Source organism: Notothenia rossii (genome assembly GCF_949606895.1).
Source record: "Notothenia rossii genome assembly, chromosome: 8".
NCBI classification, from domain to species: Eukaryota; Metazoa; Chordata; class Actinopteri; order Perciformes; family Nototheniidae; genus Notothenia; species Notothenia rossii.
The window spans coordinates 7,795,538-7,812,355 of record NC_136906.1 but is presented as its reverse complement, the minus strand read 5'-3'; the positions used below and the strand labels follow the sequence as shown (position 1 = coordinate 7,812,355).

Below are 16,818 nucleotides of genomic sequence, written 5' to 3'. Positions count from 1 at the left end.
AGATACAGTAGCCTTCATTATTTACATTACAACATGTAAACATATTCTAGTATCCAAACGACCTGAAAAGGTGTATAAGAAGGGACAACATTCACAATTCTAAACCTAATATATCATGTGTGTAAGGTAAAAGACACGCACGCCAACGAATGTGACATTATAACAACCTTGCGATTTTCATCGTATAAAGTAATTGGTTTTTAAATGTAAGATGTAGGCTATGTTTAAAATCGAGAGTGCAAGAATTGCAATTAAATGGCCTGAAATGTACCAGTCATGCATGAAGTTGGATCATCTTAAAGGTCAGTGTATGTTTTGGTCATTGGATTTTCTTTTCACAAAAGGATAATCAAAAACTAAATACGAGCGGATATTTGATTTTCATTTCAATTGAAAAAATAAAATTGAAATACAAGGCTTTTTTCTTTGTCATGGTCAAAAGGCAAACGGGATGATTTTCATGTTCTACCTCTCAAAACTAAAACTAAAATCACTAGAAAACAGAAACGAAAAAACGCCCGAAAATTAAATATCCAGTCATTTTTTGTTCTTGAATATCCTTTTGTGAAAAGAAAATCCAATGACCAAAACATACACTGACCTTAAAAGCTCTAAATCCGAGACACAAATTCATGCAAAGCAGTACGCGACTTTGTGAAAATGCATAGCCTACGCAAAAATATCTGATCGTATCCTTCTATTAATCCACCCGAATGTTATATGGAAAGTTGAACAAGAAATGTAGGTAATATGCTCATAAACTGTAAATCTATATCAAGCCTATATGTAATTTAGTCCTTTACTTAACGTGACTCTATGACTGGTTTACAGCAAAAGTTCAGCAAACACACACAGAAGTCTGAAAGTATGTCTGTTTATTTTGTCCATGTACATTTTTTTCACAAAAAGAATCAACAGAATAAGCATCGACAAAATGAAATCAGAAAAGAGTGTCGTACCACTGCTGTGCCAACAGAGTAAACTAAACAGAAAATCCCCATCCCATCATATTTAAAGTCACATTAGACACTGCATTATAATCATAAAACACCCAGATTTAACACCCAGAAGTTATGTTTGACACGAAATATCACCTTAAATATAATATATTATTAGCTAGCTCTCTTTAATGTTATATGTGATAGCACAAGGAAGCGGGAAAATCAAACATGTTAACAAAAATCGCATTGGTTTCTCATACAGCATCTCTGTATAGTATGTGTATTCACTCTCTGTCCTAAACTGCTTGTTGGAGCTCCCCCCCCCCCCCCCCCCCCCCCCCCCCTATGAGCCCAGTGGCCGCCTGCGAGACAGCGAGAAACAGCGAAACCCAGCTCGAACACACACACACACACACACACACACACACACACACACACACACACACACACACACACACACACACACACACACACACACACACACACACACACACACACACACGCACACACACACACACACACACACACACACACACACACACACACACACACCCGCAGCCTGGCCTGGAGGAGAAGTCGGCGGAGCTGCAGCTAAGAAAAGATTGAGTGTATGTAACGGCTCCGCTGACGTAACGTAACGGCTCCACGGATTGCTCCATTTGGACCAATGGGTCCATTTGGGTCATCGTTACGTCACTTAGTACCAAGAAGAAAAAGAGAAATCTCCAACGAGGCGTTCTGGGGCAGCATAGACAGGTATTTTCTGTGCTAGAGTTGTACTTGCTACAGGGTGTACTTTGAGGGTTTGTGACTTTGCAGACCGTTTGCATAAAAACCTTCATAACACACAAGGGGACGGGTGATAACCAGAAAAGCATGACATGGGACCTTTAAGATGCATATTCCAAATTCACTAAATACATCACCAACGAACCCTCCTAAAACTTGATAAATATGATCATTTCGTACACATCTTTATCAGAAAACGATACACATGGCCAACATTTCAGAATATGCCGTATATCAAATTCTGAATACTGGTTTACATGTTTTTTATCTAATGCAAATGTAGGAAGTCACGTGTATATCATTCTCTGCACTTTTTTTTAATACTAAATCCTAGATTAAGCGTAGGTAAAGTGGAAACAGTTTGCAACAGAAGATGTGTAGACTTCCGGCTGCTGTCCTGATGCCAATGGGAAATCGTTCCAGCATGTTGAAGTCAGGATAGCAAACAGGTGGGTTTTTGTTGAACGGTTTCATGGGTCAAGTGAGCAAGTGAGCAAGTGAGCAAGTGAGCAAGTGAGCAAGTGAGCAAGTGAGCGACCAATCATGCAACTGCATTCTGGATGAGCTTCACTATCTCAAAACACACTAAATCCTATATCTTTTTCTTAAAAAGCAGTGGATTTCTTCCTGGACGAATAAACCATTTCTTGAGGAAAATCACAATCAAAATAAAAAATACCACCAGAGGCCACACAACTGGTGTCTGAAGACAGAAACATAGCAGTGCTATTCCTACCAGGAAGAGAATGAATCTCCAAAAGTAGGAATTCTTGCGGATGTATTTCTCTGCACCCTCTCTTGCTCTGTCCTCTTCTTTTCTCCACATCTGGATCAACCCTTTTTCCAGGTCTTCCCCCCTCAAATGCTCTCTCAGCTGTTTCTCTTTGGCGCGTATCTCCTCAGCTCTCTCTGCCAGGAGGCTCTCCTGCATTTCTCTTATCTTCCTCTCCTGCTTTGGATACAGATCTGTTTTGTAATGTTGCCCTCCATTCAGGGCCACCAAGGTCTGGATCTTTTCCAGGAAGCTGATCACTTGGTCCTGGTCCTGCGGGTTCTTGTTGTCGAAGACGTGAAATCCACCGCTGCACTTTCGTAGGAAGTTGCGGAGTTTGTCGTCACTCTCGGTGATGACGCGGTTTATCGTTTTACCTTCCAGACGATCCCCATGGGTGAACAGCACGACGGTGTAGTCCCAAATCTTCGGGCCAAACATTTCCTCCAGCAGGGAGTTGGTGTCTTCGTCTTCCTGAGTCATCCTTCCTACCGGGACAACCAACACAAAGACGTGGGGTCCTGGTTCCTGGAGTTTGACACATTTCAGAATATCCCTCACCAGTGCCTCCTTGTTGCGGTTTGTCTCAAAAAGTCCGGGAGTGTCAATCACAGTGACAGGCACATCCTTTGTTTCCCCTTTCACAGAGACGGGAACATCCTTGACTGTCCCACTCCCCGCCTCACAGAATCGAGTGACTCTCTTCAGCCTCATGTCTGATAGAAACACCTGTTTTCCGACGAGGGTGTTCCCACTCGAGCTCTTGCCGACCCCGCTCTTCCCAAGAAGCATGATCCTCAGGGGCGGCACATCTGTGAATTCAACAGATGGGAAAGATTTTACAAGACGGGCACAATCTGCTTAGCTTTGAGTGCTTTACTCATTTTTGCTGAGCTAGCTTTATTCAAGTGTTTAAATAGTGGTTATAATGGTGGTCCATAAGTGGTGGCGTAAGACGTATTAAAGTACCACACTATGAAAATACTTCAGTACAAGAAAAAGTTTGGCATTCAAGACTTAACTTAAGTAAACGCATGCGTTATCACCAACATGTTTGAAATGGTTTATTTCGCAGAAATAGGGGAACATCCAACATCTTGGAGGACCATATTAAAGGGGCCCTATTCTTTTTGTGGGTCTCCCTTTCCTGTAGTGTGTTATATCCGTTTTTTGTGCATGTAAATGGGCTGCAAAGGCTAAAATTCCAGAGGTCCATAGAGAGAGTAGAAATTGTAAAGTGGCCTCGCTCTAAATATTTTTGAAATGGTGCTACAAGTAAAGTACGTTATTTGAGTAATGTACTGCCACTGTGTATTCATTCACCATAACAGGCGTGCAAGAGGTGAACACTATGACATTTTAACCCAAAAATGCATAGGTATTTTATAATTTTTTTGAGTATTCACCAAATGAATGACTATTTCTTTAATATTGTTACCCTGACTTATGGGTCAAACTCAGTGGCGAGCCGTCACTTTTATACCTAGGCCCTCTGACCCCCACCCCTTCCCTCGAAGAAAAAAAAAAAGTCGAGTTATTACATCACAGCGTATACTTCAGCGGAATAGCAAAACAGAGGCCCGGGGTGCAAAACGCATCAATGACACCGACCCTCTATCACACAAAACAACACCATGTATATAAACAACTATCATGACAAGCCACCCACAGCCAAGTAACAATTACAAATAAATTAAGTCGGCACGGCGGCCCACATTGAAAATGACTTAGACCTACCTTTGATGATCAAATCACTTAAAAGCATGATGAAGCACTCCAATTAATCATTGTAACTCAATCTTGAAAATGATTCGGTTCATAATTTCGCAACGTTGTCATCACTATCACTGACATGAGCCACCATGAACGAACTTATGCTAATCATAAATCTATCGATCCTAAATCTATCGATTAGATTTATGATTAGAAAATTATAAAAGTAGGGAAGACATGTGGATATTATCCGGCTGAACAAAACGTCCATTTATCTAACAGGTTCGTTTTCCACAGACCTTATTTCGAGCTATTTTCCAAAATCCTATGGAGAAATCCCATTGCTTTTTTGTCTAGGGAACCCGAGCGCAGCTTACTTCCGGGTTTTAGGATGCGTCACTGCACCACTTGCATAGAGTGGCGAAGTCCCTCCCCTTCCGGTGGACCTCCACGGGACCTTATTTCGGAAAAATTATGTATTGAAGTCAATGGAGAGAGAAAGATTATCTTTCAATCCCGTTTGAATTGTGCCACGAATGATGTTTGTCAATTTAAAAGATAATTTTGCCAGTCAAAAAAAAAAAAAGTGTCGTTAAACTGTGAAGTAACACATTTTTTTGTGTGAAATGGTCAATGAACTACATCTCTGGTCTTGCAAATAACGCCGTTTTTTTCAAACTGCCGGAGTTTTGGGAGACATCTGTGGCTGCATGGTTCGCTCAGGCGGAGGCTCAGTTCGCCCCCAGCGGAGTGACTGACGACGCAGCACGCTATTTTCACGTCGTTTCGGCTCTGGGGAGCTCCACTGCGACCCGGACGGTGGGCTTTATTACATCTCCTCCTGCCCAGGATAAATAAGCAGCGTTCAAGGCTTTCCTGCTGAAGACAATCGAGCTGTCACGGTCGGAACGGGCCCGACGCCTGCTCGCTATTCATAGCCTGGGGGACAACAAGCCTTCTGACCAAATGGAGATGATGCTCAGCCTGCTGGGTACAGAAGAACCTAATGTTTGTACATAGAACTGTTTCTTCGGCACATTCCGCCGCATGTTCAGACAGTGCTCGCTAACACGGCTATTACTGAGCCCCGCGCTTTGGCCGAAGAGGCTGACCGGTTCTTCCTGGCAACCCAGCGTTTTGCCCCGGAGGTGCTGGCCCCGACAGACAGCGGCACCTTCCCTGGTACAGGCATGCCACCTAGCAGAAGCTCCGAGGCCGACGTCAGCAACTCCAGCCCTGGCCTGTGTTATTACCATGCACGCTACGGGGCGAAAGCGAAGATGTGCCGTCCCCCCTGCACCTACAAGGTAACGAGAAACGCCAAGGCCTGCGCCCGGTCCAATCGGCTCCTGTTCATCAGGGACACCCTCTCTAGTCGCAGCCACCTTTGTGACACAGGAGCCCAGCGGAGCGTCCTGCCAGCTACCGTGGAGGACGCCGCCGGTGGGGGCCACGGCCCACCTTTAATGTCCGCTAACGACACCCCTATTCACACCTATGGCAGAAAGACAGTGGACCTGTGCTTCGAGGGTCAGCGGTTTAAGTGGGATTTCGTCACGGCTGACATCTCCTTCGCCCTCCTCGGCGCGGACTTCCTGTGCGTTCAGGGACTGCTGGTGGACGTCAAGAACAGCCGCCTGGTCGACGCACTGATGTTTGCCTCGTTCACTTGTACCCGCGGTGTGGCTTCAATCAGCGGGCTCTCCAGTTCACTCTCACAGGGCGACAAGTTTCAGCACCTTCTCAGTGAGTTTCCCGACTTGACGCATCCCACCTATTCCGCTGCCAATACCAAACACGGGGTAGGGCACCACATTGACACTGAAGGCCCCCCTGTCTACGCTAGGGCCCGGCGGCTCAACCCTGACATGCTGTCAGTCGCCAAGTCGGAGTTTGTCAACAAGGAGCGTCTGGGCATCATCCGCCGCTCAGACAGCCCTTGGGCTTTGCCGCTTCACATGGTCCCTAAATCAGCCGGTGGCTGGCGGTGGTGACTACCTCCGCCTTAACAACGCCACTATGCCAGACCGCTACCCGGTCCCTCACATCCAGGACTTCTCTGCACACCTGGCGGGCAAGCTGGTTTTCTCCAAGGTGGATCTGGTGCGGGGCTACCACCAGGTTCCGGTGCACCCCTCGGACGTCCCAAAACTGCGGTAATTACGCCGTTTGGGCTTTTCGAGTTCCTGCGTATGCCGTTTGGACTTAAGAACGCAGCTCAGTCCTTTCAGCAGCTGATGGATTCAGTCCTCAGAGACATGCCATTCATCTTCGTCTATTTAGACGACATCCTGGTCGCCAGCTCCTCCTCCGAAGAGCACCAGGCACATCTCCGGGTCCTTTTCGCGAGGCTCAACCAACACGGCCTGATTATCAACCTGGCGAAGTGTCAGTTCGGGTTGTCCTCCATCCATTTCCTCGGGCACCTCATCAGCAAGGATGGGGCCGCCCCCCACCCATCGAAAGTGGAGGCCGTGTCTGCCTTTCCACGACCGCCTACAGCTCGGGCGCTCCGAGAGTTCCTCGGGATGGTGACGTTTTATCACCGGTTAATCCGCCGGGCGGCCCACACCATGCGCCCGCTGTACGAGGCCCTCAAGGACAAGTCCCTCGGCCAGGCCATAGACTGGACGGCTGAAAGGGAGGTCGCTTTCAACGCCACCAAAGCCGCCCTGAGCGAAGCCGCCATGTTGGCTCACCCGTCACACAGGGCCCCCATCGCTATCACCACCGTCGCGTCTGACTACGCAGTGGGCGCGGTGCATGAACAATGGGTCGACGGCGCCTGGCAATCGCTTGCCTTTTTCAGCCGCCAGTTGACTCCCAGGGAGCACAGGTACAGCGCTTTCGACAGAGAACTCCTTGGTCTCTATTTCGCGGTTCGCCACTTCCATTTCCTGCTGGAAGGCCGGGAGTTTGCGGCGTTTGTGGATCACAAGCCACTAACCTTCTGCATGTCCAAGGTGGCCGAGCCGTGGTCCGCCCGACAGCAACGCCAGCTTTCATACATCTCCGAGTACACCACGGACATACGACACATCGCTGGCAAGGCTAACGTGGTCGCGGACTGCCTCTCCAGAGCGGTTATCGGAGCTGTGCAGCTGGGCCTCGATTACCTCCGCATGGGCGCTGACCAGGCCTCTGACCACGGGGTCCAGCCCCTCAAGGCCTCTGTCACGGGATTACGCCTGGAGGAGGTCACGGTCCGTGACTCTGGCGCGAAGCTGTGGTGTGACGTCTCCACGGGCCAGCCTCGACCGCTGGTCCCTGCGGACTGGCGGCGACCCGTTTTTGAGGCGGTTCACAATCTTTCCCACCCCGGTAGGAAGCCGTCCGTGAAGTTGTTGTCGCAGAAGTTCGTGTGGCTGGGGCTTAAGAAGGACGTGAGGTCCTGGGTCGACTCGTGCGTGGCCTGTCAACGAGCCAAATTCCACCGCCATACTAGGGCCCCTTTTGAATTGTTTGCGGTTCCTGAGAGGAAGTTTGACCATGTCAATGTCGACCTCGTAGGTCCGCTTCCCCCCTCTCACGGTTTCACCTACCTATTCACGATGGTGGACAGGACGACTCGCTGTCCCGAGGCTGTTCCCCTCGCCTCGACGTCGCTTCCGACGTCGCCCACGCTTTCATCGGCACGTGGGTGGCACGCTTCGGGACCCCGTCTGACCTCTCCTCTGACCGCTGTTCTCAGTTCACTTCGGAGCTGTGGAACGCTGTTGCTGTGGGTTTGGGGGTCAAGCTGCACCGCACCACCGCATATTACCCCCAGGCTAACGGATTGTGTGAGCGGTTTTACCGGTCCATGAAGGTGTCACTGCGTGCCGGCTTGACAGAGGGCAACTGGGTGGATAAGCTCCCGTGGGTTATGCTCGGCCCTCAGGTGTGCCCCCAAAGAAGACCTGCAGTCCTCGTCGGCGGAGCTCGTCTATGGCCAGACGCTACGGGTCCCCGGGGATTTCATTCCCACTGCCCCTCTGCCCTGGTCTGCGGCCGGGCAGCGCTCCTCCCTGCTAGAGACCGCCGGGACATTCGCGCCCATCCCCACGTCGCAGCACAGCAACCCAGCTTTCCATGTGTCCCCCGGATTACGGTCGGCGGATTTCATTTTTATTCTCCACAACGCCCACCGCGGTCCCCTGCGGCCCCCTTACGACGGTCCGTTCAGGGTCATACGTCACGGGGACAAGAGCCTGGCGGTTGACGTTGGTGGCAGGCCTTAAGCCTGCTCACGTGGACGCTTCCAGGCCGTTGGAGTTGGCTCTGCCCCCACGTCGGGGCCGCCCTCCCATGGCCCGCCCCCTGTGGAGATGCCCTCGCCCTCGTTGGCGCCCCTGCCCTCGCCTGCGGCCCCGCCCTCCTCGATCCCGCCCTCCTCGGCCCCTGTGGTCCGTACGCGCCGGGGTCGGGTGGTACTTCCTCCCAGGCACGAGGATTTTGACTATGGGTGAATACTGGGGGGGCTTGTGTGGTGATTGACATTATTCACCCATGGATCTATGGGTTGGGGTATTGTTCTGCACGGACATTTTAGTGAGCCGGACATGTGTTATCAGATGCTAGATAAAAGTCTAGCTTGTACTCCCGTCTCTCGGCACCACATATTATAGAATGATCACACCAGTGTGACAGTACTCTTCAAAGGGTTCACGAAATATGACTACTACTCTTTCCGTTTAACATTTTGGGTTACTTAATGTTACTTCATGTTAAGGCTAATAAAAATGACAAGGCTAAGGCTGTAATGCTAACTAACGTGCTTGCTACTAGCTAGGTAGCTAACTTGATCCAGCCAATCCTGGTCCTTTCATCAGACGGGAAGCGAAAGAACGAGCAAGACCCATTGCTGGTATGATAACAACCTGGTACTAAGCACACAGGCATCTTGTTAAAGTTATCTTATCTTAGCTATCTCGTATATTTAGCGGAGGAAAACAATTGTGACATCAGTTATGACATCACTTACGCGACTCTGGGATTTGTAGTCTTTCTAGTTGCGTATTTTTCATAGTCTTATATTTCAACAGTTTTACGACAAACTGTGACTTTTTTGACATGAAAATTGTTTTTTAAGATTGACAAACATCATATGTGTAATTCGTGGCACAATTCAAACGGGATCGAAAGATACGTTTTCTCTCTCCATTGACTTCTATAGAGCTCCTGCGGATGATGTCACATATGCTGGTCACGTGACGAGAAACGAAGGGGGCAGCCATTTTGGCAGTAATCGCGTCAGTAAATTCATTGGCAGGCACTGGCAGACTGTCGAGGATGGTGGATAACTGCTGTGCACCAGGTTGCACAAATAGGCGTGGGAAGAAGAAAGGTGTATCTTATTATCGCATTCCAAAAGACGCGGAGAGGAGGGAAAAGTGGATCGCAGCGATTAAAAGAGCCAGGAGCCGTCTGAACAAGACTGAAAGATGGGACCCCCCGGCCGTTTGCTTTCGCTTATGCAGTGATCACTTCATATCAGGTGGGTGAAGGAATACAGTACAATGCTACAAAAAGTTTCTGGTCAGTTTAATTTTTACCGAAGTAGAATCTAGCACCCAGTTATTATAGCTAACGGACTCTGTGATGTCCCTTTTTAACTCAACAGGTGTGGCTCTGGTGCAGCCTAGCCAGTTAGCTTGTAGCAAGCTAGTTATATAAAGGTTAAAAACGCCAGCCACTTTGGTTGAGTACGTTCAAAAATACAAACTAGTTTCAGACGCACTGCAGTAGCTATCCAAGCTAATAAACAAACATGCTAACGTGACACTGCCGTAGCTAGACAAGCTAATAAACAAACAATGCTAACGTGACACTGCCTATCAAACTGGAATAATGTAATACTTACCCTTGCAGTGATGATGCCGAAGTTTTTGGATGTAAGACTCCACAGTTGAATGTTGTTTACGAAGCCGGACTGACACCATTTGTAAGCCTCCAAGCTTTTGTAAGCTCTGAGGGAGTCTCCTGAGTACACTGATGGAAAGCTTACAAGATAGCTGTGGATGTCCGCGTAGCGCAAGTCGGGTACATCGTCTTCAGAGCAGGAGGTTATGCTCTTGAAAAGCACACCGGGTGCATTATATGGGTCGCTTATATTTAATCTTTCTAATTTTGTACTATAAAGCCGAATTTCACTTGAATTAAAATGAGATGTATACTCGCACGGTAGGAAAACGCTGGCGCCGGTCGTCATGTTTACTGCCAAAATGGTGGCTGATAACCAAAAGTCACGTGACCGCAGGAGCTCTATACCTAATTTTTCCGAAATAAGGTCCCATGGACCGGAAGTAGATGGGCGTGACTTCGCCACTCTATAGACTTCACAGGGGGCGGAACTTGTCATAAAGTCCGCGAAAATAAAGCCCACCCATTTAGAGGGAAGATATGGTCAATTGTACTGTCATTTGACATTACTCTCTCGTTGAGTTACTATAGCGGGCCCTCTGTGAATGTACAGAGGGACCAACAAGCTCTCCCGTCTTCACAGTAACTCACAGAGACAGCTAAAGGAGCTTCTTTAAGCCTTCACATTCCAACATAAACTGAACAGGCAGATTCGAGGGATTTATTTCTTTGAAAATGTTATTTTAAATACAATTAAATCAAGTTATTTTGGTAAAACTAATGAAAAATTGTTTTTTCAAAGATTATTTTTTAGAATATCTTAGGCCCTAAGAGAGGGCCTAGAGGGCCCTGACGGCTCGCCACTGGTCAAACTCAATGTGTATGCTTTTTTTTTTTACAACATTTGTCATATTCAAGTTACACAATTTATCGGGCTGTTTTCTACATAATGGAAAGCATAAATCCTTGTAAATGAAGTTCAGTTTATTTTTAAATAATTTGGCTTGTGTCTATGGACATCTGAAAACAGAGAGACCAACTGACATATATAAGAGTTCATTTTCATACTTACGATTCCCCTGATCCTCCTGCTCAGCACAAGGCATGATGTCAAGGTTGTTTACATTAACCTCTTCCATCGATTCTTTGTTATGTCAGTGTTTACAGTGTTCATCCTCCGGATGCCAAGATGGTTTTTTAGGAGGGAAGTTCAATGTGATGTAGATTTCACTCAGATGGGTCTACTCTCCCAGCACCCCACTTAATGCCAAAATATGACTGGCTGGCTGTACAAGTACACAAGGAGTTATATTAGTCACAAACATTGAGAGTTACAAAAGTAAAATATGTAGTAAAATGGTGTGGTTGCTCAACTAAGCGATCAGTCTATGTCAGGGGTCGGCATGTGAATGAAGTATTATTGCAGTGTAATTCTCACAAAGAGCTCTTGTGGAGTCTCCTCTGCAGCTTCATCTTGTACAGGAGAGACATTTTAGCGTCAGTGTGACATTTTCAGTGAACACTTTATTCCATCGGTGGGTAAGCAGAGCAAAAAGCATAAAGTGCTTGAAGTATATCAAAAAACTGGCTTGCTTCACGACAACTTTTTTCCACAGGCCAACAACAGCTTCAACAAAACTATTTCCCTCAAAGAAAAAAACAAACATGCCCTGTTGTCGTGAGAGAAAATGTGCAGAAGGAAACATCCATGTAAACTCAGTGTGCTGCTCTGTGATGCTAGTTCAGATACTTGGCATCTCATCTTGGGTGCAAGTTCATCAATGTTTGGGCTCAGGCTCTGAGCTGAGGAGACCCTCAGGATGTGCCTGCAATATACCGGCGGGCCAGATCTAACAGTAATTAGAAATTATCCTGCGGGCCGAAATTAAATCCACCACGGGATTTGGCCCGCGGGACTTGAGTTTGACACGTATGTTCTAAGGATTCTATAAATATTCTATTGTGGCTTATTGGAAAATATTCAAACTTATATCATATCAGAAAACAAACAACAAAAGTACATGTATGATAATGTCCAGAAAAAGTTACCAAACTCTTGTCTTTCTTTGAAAGCGTGTAGTTTAAACCTTTGTGTTTCCATTTCAGCGAGGTGGAGTAGAACCCGGACTATGACAACTTGGACATTGTCAGCAGAGATAAGGAAGATAAATACTTTGATGAAGAGGAGATGGAAAATGATGAGGAGGAAGACAACATGACAGAATAGTGTCTTTATGGTAACAACTGTTTACACTCACTCATCGTTCTGTAAATACAACATGTACAAAAATAATGCTATGCTTTCTATTTGTTAATCTTACACATGAATGCAAACATGGCTGGTAATAAATATTGTTTTTGAGAATAAATATGGTACCCTGAAATAAAGACTCACTTGTTTACCTCCTGCTAATATATAATCAGTTTAAATAACAAACATCTTCAAGATTCAAACTAAAAACAAGGATATTATCACACACACTATAAAAAGGTTACACACACATTTCATTTTAGTTAAATGTCAATATGTGATATACATTTCCTCTCTTAAAGCTGAACGAAAGTTTAACTAAGAGGTCTTTACTAATATATGTAAAATCGGCTAAATACAATTACAAGTTATCCCAAAATATTTCGATATTTCTGGATGGTTCCTCTACATTAATGCACACAGAAAGGTGTAAAAATAGACATGTATTAGATAATACGTTGATAAATTACCGTAAACCATCAAGAGCTAAAGCCTCTGGTTGGTAGCTGATTTTCCCTTAACGCGTTTTTATTGTAAGTTATACAATATATTTTAAATTAATCACCTGTATTCTGTCATCTCATTTAGACACTGTCTCTGCTACAGACAACCTACATATTTAATAAAGGACGTTTAAAACAAATTATAATTAAAAGCCATCTCAATTCTTATTAAAAACAAACACTTAAACGAGATGCGCTGTTGCAACATTTCAAGTATTACAATTCCTGAAAACATGTCGAATATTAAGGGAACACATTGTTGGGTCATTTGTTGTTTTAACTCAGCTCCACCTGGTTATTTGGACTAATAATTATATGATCACACTTTTTTATTGCTTTAGGATGATGCAGTGAGTTTATTTTTTTGCTTTGAGGTCATATAGACTGGTCTTAGATAGGCTTTAAGGCAAGGCAAGGCACGTTTATTTACATAGCACCTTTCAACACAAGGCAATTCAAAGAAGGTACATTTTGCACCAGATTTACATGGAGTCCTCCTTCTTTAGTTGAAACTGATTTTAAGCTATTTCAAACCCGTACGTATTCCTCATTCCCAACCTAAATACATGGCGTCACTTCAAGTCAAACTGTGATGCTACAGTCGCAGTAAACATATGGTTTAACGTTAGGATTTAGAATAAAAGTGAAGGAAAAGGGAATGGTTTGAGGCTGAAAAAGGTTACTTTATATAACCTGAAGGAAGGCATTTGATGCCATAGGAAACAAACCCAGCTGGTACCTCATAAACTTCAGATGCACATTTTAGATAATGTCTTTGTCTTGTACAGTACAATCATTTTTCTAACCAGCAAAAATGAGGTTTGGTTGTCTTTTGCTATCAGTGTCCAACAACTGTTGTCCTTTTTGGTGATACAGGTTTGCACCCTCTGTGATTGCATTGTCCTTTTGTCATCGATAACATTTAGGCTCACCATGTTTTTATGCCACAGTAAAACTATTTCACTTTTTAATTTCCCTTATTTTCAGAGTGTAGTACTCCTCTTGCAACTTCATGATCTTTAGTTTCATTTTGATTTTCTCTCTCTTCAGCTGCTCAAGGTCCATTGTGTCCAGATTACAGGAAGTGGAGACTGGAGTGTTCTTTGAGGCTTGGGGAACCCTGTGGAAGAAACATAAATAAACAAATATAGAAAGAAATAACTGAAAACAATCAACAATGTACAAATGAAAACATTTATCGTATGTCTTGCTTAAATGCAAATGAAGCTTCTTTGTTTATTTGTACTATTTGCGTGTTGCACCTTACCTTGTTTCTGTCTCCATCCCTTGTAATTGTGCAGCATCATGACCAGATGTTGTTGCCTCTGTTTCGTCATGACAACCACCATCCAGCTCGCTCTGAGGACCTGCACAGGAAGTAGAATATTATTCCAAGTGGTCTTGTACCAACATTTAAAAAGACTTCTCTAATGGTTTCTAAATAACTTACACGCTGTGTCTAGAGTCTCTTCCTTAACTTTCTGAATGTATGCTGTGTTTGAGGCAGCGTCTCTGGTGTTTCCAGTTATGTGTGTGACTAACAGCGGAGGGGAGCCACTTTCTCCCTCTTCTGCCTCCATTGCCAAATCTTTATCAATGTGAAGACCATCATCTTCCTCTGCTTCTTCTGCAGACTCAATTTCTGATTCTATGACAGGAATGTAATGTATATGCACTTTAAGTTATCAACGAAAATGCAAAAATCAGGCATATCTTGCCTCAAAACGATGCAGAGAAACTAGTCCATGCATTTGTTACTTCAAGGCTGGATTATTGTAACTCCTTATTATCAGGGTGTACCAAGAAGTCAGTCAAGTCGCTTCAGCTGATTCAAAATGCTGCAGCTCGTGTACTAACCAGAGTTAGGAAAAGGGACCACATTACTCCTGTTCTGGCTGCCTTACACTGGCTCCCTATACAACACAGGATAGAATTTAAAATTCTTCTTCTCGCCTACAAAGCCCTTAATGGGCAGGCGCCATCTTACCTTAAAGAACTCATTATACCCTATTGTCCTACTCGGGCATTGCGTTCCAAGAATGCAGGGTTGTTGGTTGTTCCTAGAGTCTCTAAAAGTACAATGGGAGCCAGAGCCTTTTCTTATCAAGCTCCACTTTTGTGGAATCAGCTTCCAGTTTGTGTTCGGACGGCAGACACCCTATCCGTTTTTAAGAGTGCGCTTAAGACCTTCCTTTTTGATAAAGCTTATAGTTAGGGCTGATTAGATTCAGCCCCTAGTTTTGCTGATATAGGCTTAGTTTGTCGGGGGACATCTTACTTCTTCCCTCTCTCTGTCTATACCTGTGTACTCTCATGTTCCGATTAACCCAGCTTCCCCAAATTTCTTTCTTTTTGGTGTCTATATACGCCGGGATCCGGAGTCATGGATGATCCTGCGGTCCTGTGTCATGGATTGCGAGTCCTGGATCTTGAGTCGTGGCTGTGGTCCTGGATCATAAGTCCTGGATGGATATCCTCGTGGATTCATCTTCCTATTATACACACATGCATTTCCAAACATTTGGACTACCTATGTTGCAAATGTATTATCTTTTCAATTTACACACGGCATCTATTGCACGTCTGTCCGTCCTGGGAGAGGGATCCCTCCTCTGTTGCTCTCCCTGAGGTTTCTCCCATGTTCCCCTTTAAACTGTGGGGTTTTATCTGGAAGTTTTTCCTTGTACGATGTGAGGGTCTAAGGACAGAGGGTGTCGTATTGTCATACTGATATTCTGTACAAACTGTGAAGTCCACTGAGACAAATGTAACATTTGTGATATTGGGCTATATAAATAAACATTGATTGATTGATTGATTGATTGATCGGTAAGTCTATATAAATATCAAATGAATGTTCTTGCCTTTGCGTCGCTGTTGTTATTTGAATCTAGTTTATTTGAATTGGGTTGGTTGAAAGTGCAAACCAACCTTCAGGCATGCTCTCTGATGTGAGATCTGGGGACGGGATCTTACATTTCTGGGAGAATAAAGGAAATGTAGCATTATCATCACTGTCATGTTGCATTCATTGATATCACATTGTATTCTGAGTTTATTTACCCTTCCAGTCACTCTCCTTTTAGATGTATTGTTGGTAAAGTAACCTTCCTGTGATCATAGTGAGAATGCTGTCAATTAAGTGTTTGTTCTGGTTTTCTTGAATAAAATGTGTATGAAAGGACAAATATCTTACATCAATCCAAAACTGCAGAGGCTTTCTTTCATGTTGAATACTGTGTTTCCATTTTCTATGAGTTATTCTTCCCCCAAAGATCTCAAATTCTTTGGGATTAAACCGGTGGCCCTCACTTATGATACACTTCTCAACTAAACACACATAAAGCAACATATGTTAAAAAACAAAACAGGCTTTAGGAATAATGAATAAGGAAATAGAAAAACAAGTGTGTGCTTACCCCTCTCCAGCTTCTCTACGTCGTAGAGGATTCCCGTTTTGTTTCCACAGGTTACAGTCCAAGTTCCTGAATTTTCCACAAATGGACATAATTGTCAAACAAACAATGACCAACAACTTTCAGAATACTTATCAGCTGCAAAAATATTTAGTGTATTTTAATGTCATAGAGACAATGTTCTTAGAGAATGTCTCGCACATTGCAAAACAGCTGGGAAGGCCTTGTTGTTTTTTAATTTTCAGATTGTCAAAAATAAAAGATAAATGGATGCTAAATGTATTATTTACTATGTCGTTGTGTTCTCTTGTAGTGTTTGGATGTGCTTGGCTGCTCATCGTCTCCCTGATCTTCCTCCTCCTCTTCTCTTTCCTTCTTGTCCCCATCATCTCCATCATATTTGATCCTTTTTTGGTCCCTGAGGCTTTTTCTACTGATCGAATGTTCTCCTTCTTTGTCCTCAGAATCGAGTCGATTCCGAGATCTTTTCTTCTCCATTCTTCTGTTTTGAAACAAACAACTGATAACATCTTAGACGGCATTCACGATGTTAGGTTGTTTCATTTTAAAACGTGTATTGTTTTGAAAGTGT

The 16,818-nt window shown here is 44.7% G+C and overlaps 2 protein-coding genes across 3 annotated transcripts; both read right to left on the bottom strand.

The window, feature by feature from the left end:
* Positions 1 to 1,299: 1,299 nt before the first annotated feature.
* On the bottom strand, positions 1,300 to 11,301 carry LOC307015687 (GTPase IMAP family member 7-like). The gene is made up of 2 exons (XM_079644471.1): positions 11,129 to 11,301; positions 1,300 to 3,314 (listed from the first exon to the last, which is right to left on the bottom strand). Exons 1-2 carry the CDS (start codon positions 11,193 to 11,195, stop codon positions 2,323 to 2,325), a joined length of 1,059 nt encoding a protein of 352 aa, XP_079500597.1. The 5' UTR covers positions 11,196 to 11,301; the 3' UTR covers positions 1,300 to 2,322.
* Positions 11,302 to 12,272: 971 nt separating this feature from the next.
* On the bottom strand, positions 12,273 to 16,818 carry LOC307015697 (uncharacterized protein). 2 transcript variants are annotated; one of them, XR_013801616.1, is made up of 5 exons: positions 16,517 to 16,818; positions 16,230 to 16,295; positions 16,007 to 16,140; positions 14,078 to 15,921; positions 12,273 to 13,930 (listed from the first exon to the last, which is right to left on the bottom strand). XR_013801616.1 is itself a non-coding variant. In XM_079644483.1 (4 exons), exons 1-4 carry the CDS (start codon positions 16,722 to 16,724, stop codon positions 13,771 to 13,773), a joined length of 534 nt encoding a protein of 177 aa, XP_079500609.1. In that variant the 5' UTR covers positions 16,725 to 16,807; the 3' UTR covers positions 12,273 to 13,770. The 2 variants fall into 2 exon arrangements, 1 of the variants encoding a protein (XP_079500609.1); XM_079644483.1 differs by lacking the exon at positions 16,007 to 16,140 and having other exon boundaries at positions 14,078 to 14,177; positions 16,517 to 16,807.

What these genes read in the sequence shown, in the direction of transcription:
- LOC307015697 (XM_079644483.1), bottom strand. Translation starts at nt 16,724, where the DNA reads ATGGAGAAGAAAAGATCTCGGAATCGACTCGATTCTGAGGACAAAGAA. An exon ending in CAAGAGAACACAACGACATA is followed by an intron (nt 16,296 to 16,516) that starts GTAAATAATACA and finishes TGGAAAATTCAG; the next exon opens with GAACTTGGACTGTAACCTGT. An exon ending in CGTAGAGAAGCTGGAGAGGG is followed by an intron (nt 14,178 to 16,229) that starts GTAAGCACACAC and finishes CTTCCTGTGCAG; the next exon opens with GTCCTCAGAGCGAGCTGGAT.
- LOC307015687 (XM_079644471.1), bottom strand. Translation starts at nt 11,195, where the DNA reads ATGGAAGAGGTTAATGTAAACAACCTTGACATCATGCCTTGTGCTGAG. An exon ending in GCAGGAGGATCAGGGGAATC is followed by an intron (nt 3,315 to 11,128) that starts GTAAGTATGAAA and finishes TTGAATTCACAG; the next exon opens with ATGTGCCGCCCCTGAGGATC.